The 13,536-nt window shown below is 46.7% G+C and overlaps 1 protein-coding gene across 2 annotated transcripts in view; it reads left to right on the forward strand.

The window, feature by feature from the left end:
- Positions 1-383: 383 nt before the first annotated feature.
- The window catches only part of NEDD4L (NEDD4 like E3 ubiquitin protein ligase), a 355,791-nt gene continuing 342,638 nt past the window's right edge, over positions 384-13,536 (forward strand). For both annotated transcript variants that reach the window (XM_082641144.1, XM_082641145.1), the window contains exon 1: positions 384-713. In XM_082641144.1, the coding sequence (XP_082497270.1) occupies positions 666-713 (48 nt within the window). In that variant the 5' untranslated portion in view covers positions 384-665. The remainder of the gene's footprint in view (positions 714-13,536) is intronic.

Below are 13,536 nucleotides of genomic sequence, written 5' to 3' on the forward strand. Positions count from 1 at the left end.
GCCCAACCCGCCCGCTCCCCAAAGCAGAGGGAAAGCGGGAGCGGGAGGGGAGGGTGGGTCAGCTCCGAGGAGACCCGCTTCACGGCTGGGGAGTCCGCGGGGAGCCCGCGGTGAACCGCAGGGGAGCGAGGGGGTGGAGTGGGCACTGGGGCCGAACTCCACCACCCCCGCGCCCGCGGCCCGCCCCCCAGCCAGGCCTGTGATTGGCTTGGGGGGCGCGTATGCCCGCCCCGGCGAGGCGGGGAGGATCCCCTCTGAGCGCGGGGCGGGAGGAGGCGTAGGAGGGGGCGGAGAGAGCGGGGGCCGAGAGGGAGCAAGCGTGGGGGCGGGCGAGCCGGGTTCCAGAGATCAGAGAGCAGGCTCGGAGAGGGGCGGAGAGCTGCGGGCGAGCTGGGAGGGAGGGAAAGCCCGGCTGGCACTGCGCCGCCGCCGTCCGCTGCACGGCGCGCTCTCGGGACCGCCGGCCCGCAAGGCCCCGCAGCCTTCCGGGAGGAAGCGGTGCAGGCAGCGGCCGGGGCGCGCGCGCTCGGGGTCCCTCACCTGCCGGCGCCCGGCGGGACGCGCGCAGGGCCGGACGGCCCCGGAGGAGGAGGGAAGACCTGGCCGCCCGCGCCGCAGCCCAGCAGCCCGGGAGCACGTCTGATCCCGTGCGGGGGGCCGGCTCCATGGCGACCGGGCTTGGGGAGGCGGTCTACGGACTTTCGGAAGACGAGGTGAGCGGCGCCCCCTTCCCGACGGGACTCCCCGGGAGGTTCCTGTCCGACGGCGGCAGGGAGTGGGGAGTGGGACCACCCCTTGGGTGCGCGTGCCCCGCGCCTGCAGGAGGACCCCAAAGGCGGGAGCGTCCGGGAGCGGGGTCCCGGTGGGGTGCTCGCTTCTTCCGCCCTGAGCCTGCCGCCCCTCCCCCCCGGCCTTGCGCATTGTTTGTAAATAAAGCGGCGCGACGCCCAGCGAGCCCGGGGTTCACTCGCCGCTCCCCGCCCTTGGGTGGAAGGAGGGCGCGTGCGCTCCTCAGCCCAAGTGTTCCTTTCTTCCAAGCCGCGTCTCCTGGGGCTGTGGGGCAACTTTCCGCCTTTCGCCCCTGCAGCCCGGGAGTCCATGACGTGTGTCACGTCTGGGTCGCGGCTGGAGACCCGCGCCGCGCGGGGGAGCCCGGGGCCGCGGCAAAACCTGGATTGTCTTCCCCTGGAACTTTCTAATGATGGTGTCAGCAAGTGTTCTGATGAGTGTGTGCTTGTTACGGTGGGAGAGAGTGAAACGTTCTGAGCTGTGCGTGTCCGACCCTCTGTCTTGCAGAGTCTAAAGCCAGGAGTGTGGATTTCGGGGTCTTTTTGGTGGGGGGAGGAGATCTAGGATGGGGGCAGGTGCTGCTGGAAACTTGGGGGAAGCTTGCAGCCCTGCCATTTTTTTTTTTTTCCCCCTCTCTGGGATCCAGCACCTCCGGGGTGGGTGGAGAGAGGAAAGCTCAATTGATCCTTTTTATTGATGAAGTGAATTAAGTAAGCCACGCCCCCGAGGCTGTCGTTTCGCCAGGAAAGCGCTTTGTTTTTACCCTCACTCTCTCCTCGCGGGTTCCCACTCCCCCCTTTTGAGAAGATACTGCTACATCACTGCTTAGACCTCTCCCGACCAGCCACGCTCGGCTCTTATTAGTGTGTTGCTCTGCCAGAAGTGGGGTGGGCAGCTGTCGCTGGCGCGGCGTGACGGGCAGGCTGGATGGAGCAGGTAGGAGGGGTTTGCCATCTGGCGGGGCGCGCGTTCAGGTCTGGCTCCCCTTTCGAGAGGTGAATTTACAACCCAAGAGGCATTACTCAGCGGGGAGGTATTTCCTATCCTGGTTGTGCATTTCATGATAAGTTAACGTCTGGAAATTCAAGGATTTCTGGATTTCTCTTTCTTCCTCTGCTTTCTTTTCTGAGATCCCCTCTTTCTCTGGTGATAGGGGTGGGGTTAATAGAGAGACACGACCACGTTATGGCTTCTCTCCCACCCTGGCAGTGTGTGTGTGTGTGTGTGTGCGTGCGCGTGCGCGCGCGCTCCGTAAGTGTGTAATGGTATAGGTGTCTTAGGGTGGAGAAGGTGTTGTGGGTATGTTTTTCTTTCCCCCCCTTAATGGTGCTAGGTAAAGCTTGCTGTGGTATTTATTTTATCAAACAATGATCGCAATGCAAATAATGTGATTGGCGTTTCCGATCATTTTGCCATGCTGGGCTCTTGTAAAATGTTTCCCCCCCTTTTGTGCACTTACCTGAGGATGGGTGAAAAGTAACATTGTTTCACTTACCCAGGGGGATCTCCTCTCCCTGTTTTCTCTTTGAGGAGCTTACTCTTTCACTCTCTACTTCTCCATTTAATTAGTAGCGGTAGAGGGCAGGCAGTGAGCTTTTAGAAAGGTGGTGAGATACACATTCCCAAACAAAGGGGCATGAAGACAGCTGCCTTTCATCTTAGGTCTTTTTAAAAAATGACATGATTATTCTTAAAAATCCCTGGAAAAAAAGCGTTTTGGGAAATGCAGCTGGATAAATGAATCACATGCATGTCAGTGTAGTTTCTGCTTTGTCTGCATTTACAGTTAGTGTCAGAATCTACCCAGAGCACATCTTACCACTTTTGTCTAGGTGAGTTAATACTGATGATCTTAATTGGTGTCTAGGGCGAAAGTGAAGGATGGAATGTAAACAGAATCAGGGTGTGTGAGTGTGTGTGTTTGTGTATGACTGGGTTCACTCCTGTATGTTGCTGGAGGGGTATTTAGGGCTGTATAGGGAATGGCAAGAGGTGATGAGGACGTTATATTGATTGACTGATTGAGTGGTGGCCATGTTGGTGGTACTATTTAGTTCCACACGCTATTCCAAAAGACAGGTCACATCTGTCTTCCCTTTTCAGCTTGTCCTACCAGTGGTGAGGAAAAAAAAGGCAGGGCTGTTTTGATGACTTCACATTTCTATGGTATTTGCTTTTTATGGGAGGTTTCATGCTGTCAGGTTGCCCTTCGGAAGATCAGGGATGCCTTCGTGGAATATTAACAAGAAATTGTTGAATTTGAACAGCTTGTTTTGTCTTCCTGAATTAGTCTGTGTAAGAAAACAAATGGAAGATTTTAACAGGCTCTTAAAGTAGATGCCTGATGAAACAAACTGCAGGGTTGTTTTCCCAAGGCGTTCACTTCAGCTCACACAGTTGGTGTGCTGTAGATCATCACAAACAAAGATATTTTGCTTGCTGTGTGGAAGAGTCACCTTATAAACCTCTTAGCTAAATAGGCATTCATACCTAGCAAATTTCATAAAAGTTTGTATTTTCATTGCAGGTTGGTGAAAAGCATTATTGTATGTTTCGCATGCACTTAGTTGTATCCCGTCACAGAAAGACTCTTTAGCTCTAAGTACTGCTGGTGATGAAGCATTGCATTAACCCAGAAAATCGCGGGATGCCAAGACAGAGGGCATTGTTCCTAGGTCTGTCCAGCTTGTCAAATGAAAGGGATTAAATGTGGGCTTTGCTTGTGTGAGTGCATGTGCTGTTTATTTTTTATTGTGCCTTTCTGGCTGGGGTTCCTCTGGTGAATTATAGTTCATATTCACCCGGATTCAAATTAAGTCCATTGAGGTAATCAAATTTGAAATTGCTATCAGACGAAGGGCTTTCGGTATTGGAGGGATTAGCAGATTAACCAAATTTCTGATTCAGGGCCCAGGATCAGATTTGATTTGGAATCAGAACAGTTTGGACTAGTTTCTGCATTTGGCTTAGTGCCTTGGTGGTTTTTTGTTTTTGTTTATTTTTTGGCAAGCTGCAGCACATTTTGGCATAGTTTACTGGTGAATGTTGCTGTTACCTTCTGAAATCTTTTATTACAGCATCTCAGAAAGGTATCCTTAATTTACAAGATTTTCTGGTGAGTGCAAGTTCGATAACTTTTTCCTTAGATGCGGCATTTACATTTTTTGGCGGTTAGAATGAAACAAATGACATAGAGATGAAGGCCAGGCTGACGTGGGATGGTACTTTGACACCCTCCCTCTTTATTTTATGCAAATAAGGATAGTTGGCTAACGTTTCATATGTTTTCTCTACACCTGGCACTGTGTTAAGCCTTTATGCACTTACTGACTCATTTCATTCTTGTAAGAACCCAGTGAGGTATGCTATGATTTACAGGTGAGGAGTGGAGACTCAGAGAGGTTAAGTGACCTGCATAAGGACCCAGAGTGAGTGAAGTTGTAGAGCCAGGATTTGAACCCAGTTCTGTTGATTCCACAACCCTAGTTTTTAACATGCTCCCTCTCTTCCAAGTACTTGAAAAGTCTTCATAACTAAGTTATTCAGGATAATGTAAGAGATAAATGTCAGGGGGTTGTAAACTGATGGCTTCTGGCCACAATTGACCAGGGACTCTGCTTAGTATTATCTCCATAGTGTTTTCAATCTTGGGAATTTCTATGGAAAATGGTAAAAATCTGACTTCATTGGGGCTACATTCTCACCTGGCAAGTTAATGGGTCTGAGTTGTGGCCCTTGAGATGTGGCAGCTATGCTACAGTTGCCATGGTCTCTTCTTCTCCTATAGCCTTAGGAGTCTTCTTGCTCATTTGCATATAATTACCTGCTTCATAACAAGCATTTAAGGTTAACCTTTGGCATAGATATAGTATTTTCTTTACTCCAAGATGCTGTCAATTTTAAAATGCACCACTGTTATATCGACCACTAAGAAAAGAAAAGCTGTCAAGCTGTGATAATACTGTTGATTTCATGAAGCATCATTATTTCAGAGATGTTAAAATATGAAAAGAAGGATGTGTTAGAATTCATTAATTACTCTAATTGGAAGCCTGGGATAACCCTGGGTCATCAGTTTCAAACACCACGCCCCATCAGTCAGTAATTTTTTTTTTTTTTGACTGTGTTGTGTCTTCGTTACCGTCTGTGGGCTTTCTCTAGTTGCGGTGAGCAGGGGCTACTCTTCTTTGCACTGCACGGGCTTCTCATTTCAGTGTCTTCTCTTTTTGCGGAGCACGGACTCTAGGCGTGTGGGCTTCAGGAGTTGTGGCACATGGGCTCAGTGGTTGTGGCTCACAGGCTCTAGAGTTCAGGCTCAGTAGTTGTGGCGCACGGGCTTAGTTGCTCTGAGGCATATTCCCAAACCAGGGATCGAACGCCATCTGCGGCTTCTTAACAACTGTGCTACCAGGAAAGTCCAGTCAATAATTTAAAGTCAACTGCCAGTCAGATTTCTGCTCTTCTGTTTTAGAGAAAAGGGCTAGAATAAGGGAAATGCTCTTAAGTGGACATCAGCAGAGAAGAAACAGGGAACCTAGCTGCTGGGCCACCTGATTAGCCACATGTGAGTAATTGAGAATAGTCGTTAATTTATGGAATGTGGTCCATGTGTGTTTTCTAGAGATTACTTGAGAAACCCTGCAGGCCATCTTTGCAGCTGTGCAAAAAATGGTCACAAGATTGCTTTCAGAAATTACAGTTTGGGTATTGTTTGGATCTGGAGGAGGATGCTGAGAGGCCACTTCTCAGAGGAACATAAGCCTTGTCCCTTCATTCTAGCTCCAAGTACCTGCCTGAGTCAGACCTATCCCTGCTGGTCGGTGAACTCTCTACCTAGGACACGGGCTACCCCAGTTACATCTGTGTCATTACTGCTAACATTTGAGAAACAGACCCTAAAAGGGCCTAGGTTTTATGGTGACATTTGAAAGCAGTTTTTAAAATCGGCCAATATAATGTATTGGTTTGGTTTTGTTTTGTTTTGCGATACGCGGGCCTCTCACTGCTGTGGCCTCTCCCATTGCGGAGCACAGGCTCCGGACGCGCAGGCTCAGCCGCCATGGCTCATGGGCCCAGCCGCTCTGCGGCATGTGGGATCTTCCCGGACCGGGGCACGAACCCGTGTCCCCTGCATCGGCAGGCGGACTCTCAACCACCGCGCCACCAGGGAAGCCCTAATGTATTGTTTTAAATTCTCCTCTCTGTTGGTTTTTCTTTGCTTCAAGGAGTCTATGGAATTTGCAAGATATTGACATTCTAATGTATAGTCTGCTGAATTTTATAGTCAGAATGTTTATTTGAATTATGTCGTCACTGAAAAGTATTTCCTTACGGAATACAATTTTTTGGTCAAAGGCATGAGGAGAGTGGCAAATGGGAATCCTCAGATGACTGCAAGTTCTTTTCCATGTGGAATGCAATTTAATTTTAATTTTTAATTTTATTATATTTTATTTTTTTTTGGCCTCGCCATGAGGCTTGCGGGATCTTAGTTTTCCAACCAGGGATTGAACCCATGCCCCTTTCAGTGGAAGTGCAGAGCCCTAACCACTGGACCACCAGGGAAGTCCCCAGAATGCAATTTAAAGGGAAGTGATTGAATGGGGCCTGGGCACCTGTCTCTTCAATGCAGCGAGTGCCCACATCACCAGGAAACTTCCTTGGAAAGTTGTTTGGGAATTGCGGGAGCATCCATATGCTTGGTATACATTCAGGAGAAATATGAATAATCTCAAGGAAGAAACCTCTGACGTTAAGAATGGTTTTGGAATGTGACATCATCACAGCAGTACTTTAGAATTCCTGCTACATTGCTTCTGCACGCACCCCAAAGGGAAGAAACTGTATGTTCATTGATAATTCATAACCTTTCTGTATTGTGCAGTTATTTATATAATACCATAAAAACATGGTAGTATGTGACTGGTGGAAGAAACAAATTAATTTCTCTGTGATAGATTGAGATCATGTTAAATTTTTAATTTTGAGTTAAGAAGACGTTCAAACAGGTTTTATTGCTGCTCTTGAATTTTGGGTCCTGGACAAGTAGCAGCAGTCAAAAGAGACCCTAACTGGAGTTTTTAAGCATTTTGATGTGGTAGGTCTTTGAATAAGTGTTTCTGTCCTACTGATAGATTTGGGAATTGGTAATACACCTGACTACATAGTGATCTTTCGACAGTCCATGTAAAAGAGTATTAAAATGATAAACGAGTCATATGATGATGATAAGTATTAAGATCTAGGATTAAGGAAGAGCATGAGGAGTGTGACAGTGTTACTTTCTGTTTTTATATTGTTTCTCTTCCAGGTCACAGTATAAACAAATATGTTTCATTTTCCGACTATAGGTGGCAACGTTTGTACTGTTTCTGTTTAATGATGTTACTGTTGGCTTGGGAGTTGCTTGTTGGTGGAATATAGAAATGGGAGGATAATTTAGAGATGAGGATAAAGAAACTAGATTTAGAAAACAATATCCTCCTATTAACTAAAAAAAAAAGTCAGTTCTTTACTAAAAACACTTAAAGTGATATTTCTCATTGTGGGCAGTATCAGGAATCATCTGTTTTCCAAGTTTTTCAGGGTTCCTCTTATCCAGAACATATTAAAATTTGCGGGAGGGACAAGCATTTGGACTTGGGGGAAAAAGCCCCCAAAACATACAAACACACAGGAAAGGTCCTTTGAGAACCCCTGTCACATCCTTTCTTCTTGGGTGCGTAAGGACTTCTGAATCATTCTACTTGTGTTGTACAGACCGTTTCATGATTGCTGTCATTGACTTTGAGAGAAACTAGCAACCATCACTACTCCCGGGTATCGAATTGCTGGAGATATTCTTGGTTCCTGAGGCAAGACCGCGGCTCAGGTTGCGGCAGAGAGAAAAGCAGTGCTTAGAGATCTGGGACACTTATTTCATGAAAATATAAGATCTCCTATAGTCATAACGTTTTATTCTGAACCCGTGTGGCCTGAATTAGGCTTTAGGTGAGAAGAGCTGTATTACATAAGCACGTCCCAGGTAATGAGCTTAAATTTGACGCCTTGGTCGACTTTTTGTCCCTGAGTTCAGAGTCCCGTATTGATTCAGAACTGGCCAAGTTTAATGGTGAGGCTATCAGATTCCCTTGCTGTCATCAAATTCACTGTTTGGTGACTTCTTGGCAGGCAAGCATCCACTGAGAGATTTCGTATTCTTTTTATGCTTCCTATTCACCAGGAAAAAAGGGCCATTCAAAAATGACTTTTCTTTTAGTGTAAAATGCTGCGATGTGAAATCCATCCTGTGAAGATGCCCCTTGGTGGGGTTTGTAGGGGTGGTGGCCCCATGCAGGGGATGAACACACCCAGGGAATAGTCCCATTGCTGGTTAGGGTGGTGGCCCATCACCCGGGACTTGTCAGGGCTTCCCAGATAATGCTGAAGCGAAATTTTTTTTTTTTTTTTTTTTTTTGTGGTACGCGGGCCTCTCACTGTTGTGGCCTCTCCTGTTGCAGAGCACAGGCTCCAGACGCACAGGCTCAGCGGCCATGACTCATGGGCCCAGCCGCTCCGCGGCATGTGGGATCCTCCCGGACCAGGGCACGAACCCGTGTCCCCTGCATCGGCAGGCGGACTCTCAACCACTGCACCACCAGGGAAGCCCTGAAGTGAAATTTTGATGGATCACTTGAGTGGCTCAGGTCACCTCTGTGGTCACCTCTGTGGTCACCTTTGTCTTCCAGATGGAGACAGTGTGTTCCATCTGTGTGACTAGGTCCCTCCGGACTGAGGGACCAGACCCGGGTGGGGACCCTGTGGAACAGCGACAAGGGCCTCTTGTGATTCTTTTTTTTTCTTTTCTTTTTTGTGCCTCTGATTCTTGGTCTTGCCTTTGTTAATACAGTTTTCATATTTTAATTATATTTCCCATTTTCAGCCTTCTTCAAGGCCGGGCTCTTCCTGGTCTCCTCAGGCGCAGTTCTGGATCACGTTGCATGTCTTTTAGAGCTCTTTGTAAAGCTGGACTTGCCCTTGTGGGTTGTCATAGGAGTGAAGCAGCTGCAGCGAGAAAGATGGACAACGCGCTCCCACCTGGCTGGGGGTCACATGGAGCTGCCCAAGTTGAGCATCTGTTTCAATGTTTTAAACTTCAAAGTTAAACAGGTTTTTGGCCATCTGTGTGACTTAAAGTTTTTAACGTACATATTGGCCACCACGTTGGGTGTCACCAGTCTGGGGACTCCAGGGAAGAGAGGCTTGGGTCCCAGGTAATGGAGCAGACGACAAAGATCCTCTCTACTAACTTTTCCTGTTGTTTAACTGAAGATGTTTGTATCGAAAGGGTTCGTTTTTATTTACATGTATCAAGTTTTGTTTTTTAGTGCTGGAAGTCACTTTGGTCTGGTTTTCCCAGAAAATGAAAGCAAGCCGATGCTACTTAGAGACTTATTTTGCTTCATAAGCACTCACTATTAACAATTCATGAGAAAAAGTGGGTGGATGTGTATCCCGCTCAATTAGAAGCTCTACATACTTCCGACTCTCCCAGCTACTTTCAGCTCTTGAAGAATGGGAATCTGTTAAATATCCTGTGCTTTCTTTTCTAAGTCTCCATGTTCTTCCTCTCTCAGTTAATCAGTGGTTTATCTTTAGGTGTCATTAGAGTGCTAAATAACTTCATCTTCATCTTCAGTGGCAATTCGGTAAGGAAAGGGGAAGGAGTGTGGGGTTTAAAAAAAAAAAAAGCAAAACCGAGCATCAGTTTGCTTCCTTCTATCCTTTCTTCTCATTCCTTTTGTGCTTTGTATACTGTGTGTGATGATTAGGAAGCAGCTGTCATTAACAGTAAGTTGGTTTTTAAACTTGGAACTGGCTGTATTTCCTCCTCGCCTGTTAGCTTCTGAGGATAAATGAACGTGGTTCTTGAATTAAGCTGTAACTAGAGTGAGCTGAACTCTGTTGATTTTGAGTTCCAGAGTATGTTTTTGCTGATAACTGAGAAGTTGGTATGGGCTGCGCTGCCTGCCTTTGGAATAGAGGTCTTAATTGTCAGTGCGTGTTATTAGTGAAAGAGAACATTTTTTTAATGGAATTTCTTCAGGTTTATTGAGATATAATTGACATATAACATTGTATAAGCTTAAGGTCTACAACATGATGATTTTTTAAAATATATTTTTTAACATCTTTATTGGAGTATAATTGCTTTACGATGGTGTGTTAGTTTCTGCTGTATCACAAAGTGAGTCAGCTATCCGTGTACATATATCCCCGTATCTCCTCCCTCTTGCTTCTCCCTCCCACCCTCCCTATCCCACCACTCTAGGTGGACACAAAGCACAGAGCTGATCTCCCTGTGTGATGCGGCTGCTTCCCACTAGCTAGCTATTTTACATTTGGTAGTGTACATATGTCCATGCCACTCGCAGTGAAAGAAAACATTTAAGCTGGAACTAAGAGCTTTTCCTCCTTTGCTGGGAGAAGTGAGATGGAGAAGGGTATTTATTATGCAGCCACAGGGGTGGGAGAGGTGGTGGGGAGATATTGAAGAATATTTAATAACATGGAGATGACAGTAATATAATAGTACGTGGGAAAAGTAGGTTACAAAACATTGGGTGTGCTGTTTCTCCAAAACAGTAGAATCCTATTGTGGTTAAAAGTGTTTATGCATAGGAAAAAAGACCAGGAATATAACCCATGATGTTAATGGCAGTTATCTTTAAGCAAAGGGATTACAGATACTTTTTCTTGTCTTTTTTGCTTGCTTAACGTTTTCTATATTTCTACAACAAACTTTTTTTTTTTCTTAACATAAGAATAAGTCTGAAAATGAGGTAGAAAGAAACCTCCCAAATGCATGTACTTCAGGCTTTGGGTAAAAATTAGAGCACTTGTTCCGTCCAGATATTATAGTGTTTGTTCAGTTGAGCACATTTTATCAACGCCCTGCTTTGTGCTCTGTGTCTGAGGACATCAAGGTCATTGCATTGCCACTTGTGCCTTTTAGTAGCCTCCCAAGGTGGGAAGTGGAGGGGAGAGGTAAAAGGTTGGTTATTTTTTCAGAAAAAGTGGCTGGTAAATCCGATCGTTTTTTCACCAGCAGCTTGCAAACTAGATGTTTCATTTTCTCCACTGTAGACACGTATGATTTGTATTTTCGTCATTCAGGGCACTACAGTTGCATTAAAGTCATTTAAATCTTTAGTAGTGTTCTGACTTTTTCCTGTGTGTACTATGAAAATTGTCACCTGTGATCAAACTCAAATTTGTTTCTCTGTATTTTGTTTTCTTGGGTTTTGAGTGAGAGGTCTTGTCGTTACCTAATTGCAGCATTGAGTAGCGTTTAGATATCAAGGTGATAACTATGAATAGCTATAGTCATAGGGACACATGACAGAGTGGCTGGAAACTCTTCTTTGTTTTACCTTCAAGCTAAGTAACGTCCCTTGAGTAACGTCCCTTGAGTGTCAGTGTTTCCCAGGGTATGTTTCATGGCGGTTCCTTCCTAAATGGAAGGACAGAGTTGGCAAATACTAGGTTACATCTAACCTGGGACATGGCTCTATTCCCCTTCCATCAGCCTTTTAGTGTTTCTGAAATAAGGATGCATCTTACAGTTGATAAGTGTGTTTAATGTGGTTGTAGCTTCCTTGCACACTTACCTACTCCGTATCCCCCATCCTCCCCAAAGTTACAGCTTACAGGTGATGGTGTCTTAGAATTGTGGCACTTGAGTTGGCCAATCTCAACTTGTGTGTTATGGTAGATTCTTGATAGTTGTCATGGCGACTCCAACCTCATCTCTCTTGTTCAGTTATGATGTGTCTATTAAGAAGTACCCACCTGGGCTTCCCTGGTGGCGCAGTGGTTGAGAGTCTGCCTGCCGATGCAGGGGACACGGGTTCGTGCCCCGGTCCGGGAAGATCCCACATGCCGCGGAGTGGCTGGGCCCGTGAGCCATGGCCGCTGAGCCTTCGCGTCCAGAGTCTGTGCTCCGCAACGGGAGAGGCCACAACAGTGAGAGGCCTGCGTACCGCAAAAAAAAAAAAAAAAAAAAAAAAAGAAGTACCCACCTGGACCGTAGGAAAAGTGCCAGCTCAATGATATCATCGAGCAATCAAGTTTGCTTTTCACGACTCCACCATCTACAGCCTGGCCCTGTTCAGAGGCCTTATTGGTCTGAGGGTGGCTGCCAGTGGCAGTTAGAGCTTTGTTCTCTTTTTCTCCTTGCGGAGGAAAGATAATCGCTTCCTGTGGCTTTCCGCTTAAGATAAAGGAAATCTTATTCCCATAATCACCCAGGAAATCTCTCGCTGTGTCTCACTGGCCCACGGAAGCTTAGATCTGCTCATCCCTCAGCCAGCCAGTGGGAAAGAAGGGGTGGAATTACCTTTATTGCCTTATTGTTTCAGCCCATAGTGCACCTGTTGGATAATTCACCCACCTTCAGAAATGTCCATGACTTCATGAAATCACACGCTCCCTTTCCCCAGGGAGGCAACCCAAATATTCCTTTAAGTATTGCAGGGATCAATGGGTGATACACTGTCACGTCTCTTCCACCTGAAATAAGGTTTTTTTTTTGGTCTAGTGACTATGGCTTAATTGGTTGTGTTCCCCCCAAACCATCCAGCCTCCAGTGGTGAGGAAGGAATAGGTTATTACAATAATAAACCTCCCATTTGGAGAGGGAGAAAATAGGGAAGCTCAGGGTATGGTTGCTGGTGGAACAGGAATAATAAGGAGTTCTTGCCTTGATCAGCCAGTCTGGCAGCTTCCGGCTCTGCTGCATTATGTCCCGTGTGAGGATCCTCCTTGGTCCTTGTCTTCTACAGCCATACTTGGATGGATGGGAACTGGCAGAGCCCCTCCTCTTGGGTCCTGCTTGGTGTGAGTTTGGGACTTCAGGGTGGTTTGTCTGGGAGTTGAGCAGCCATAGGCTGGCATCATCTGAGCTGAATACGTGGCAGTATTGCTCCCATGAAAACTTAGGTTCCGGGTGTTTTTGCTTCCAGTGAATTCCATGGGCTGGTAGTGACAACCAGTGATCTTATCTAGATGAAGTCGGTGCTTCTGGGAATTTCTGTGTCTTAGGGACAGGTCTCTATGCCCTACCCATCCCATTGTTTCTGCCTCAGGGTGATTCGAAAGATAGCCTCCAATGAAGAGGCACAAAGTTTGGGTCCAACAGACAACAGGGCACTTAATCTCACTCTCCCTTTGCTTTACCTACTCAGAATGACCAACTTCTCCAGCCTGGTATTGTGGGACTCACAGGACCCTCCACCTACCCCACCCCTCTTCGGGCATTCCAATTTTATTTATAATGCCAGTATATCACAAAATCTGTGATAGTTAGGGCTCTTGATTGAAAGCAACAGCGACCAATTCTGATGAATTTGAGCAGAAAGGGATTTACTGAAGGCATTTTGCACAGCACAGAAGTACCTGGAAAGCTGGAAAGCCAAACCTGGGCAGTGGTCAGGGACTAAGGGAGGCTGGACACCCAGAATTGCAGCCAGAGAACCTGCAGGAACCATCTGACAAGGGCTCCAGGGCTCTTAGACACTGAATGCCACCTCCGACAATGTTCCCCACCCATGTCTGGATGCCGTGTGGCAGGGCTCCACCTGCTGTAGCTGCATCAGCTCTCTTATTTCCTACTTGTGTTGCGGGTCCTCACAACCAGTCTGAGTCTCGATGATTCAGCAGAAGGACTCACAAGACCCAGAGATGGGTACACTGACAGTTACAGTTTAT

The sequence above is a fragment of the Mesoplodon mirus genome, assembly GCF_964341445.2.
Source record: "Mesoplodon mirus genome assembly, chromosome: 13".
Lineage (NCBI taxonomy): Eukaryota > Metazoa > Chordata > Mammalia > Artiodactyla > Ziphiidae > Mesoplodon > Mesoplodon mirus.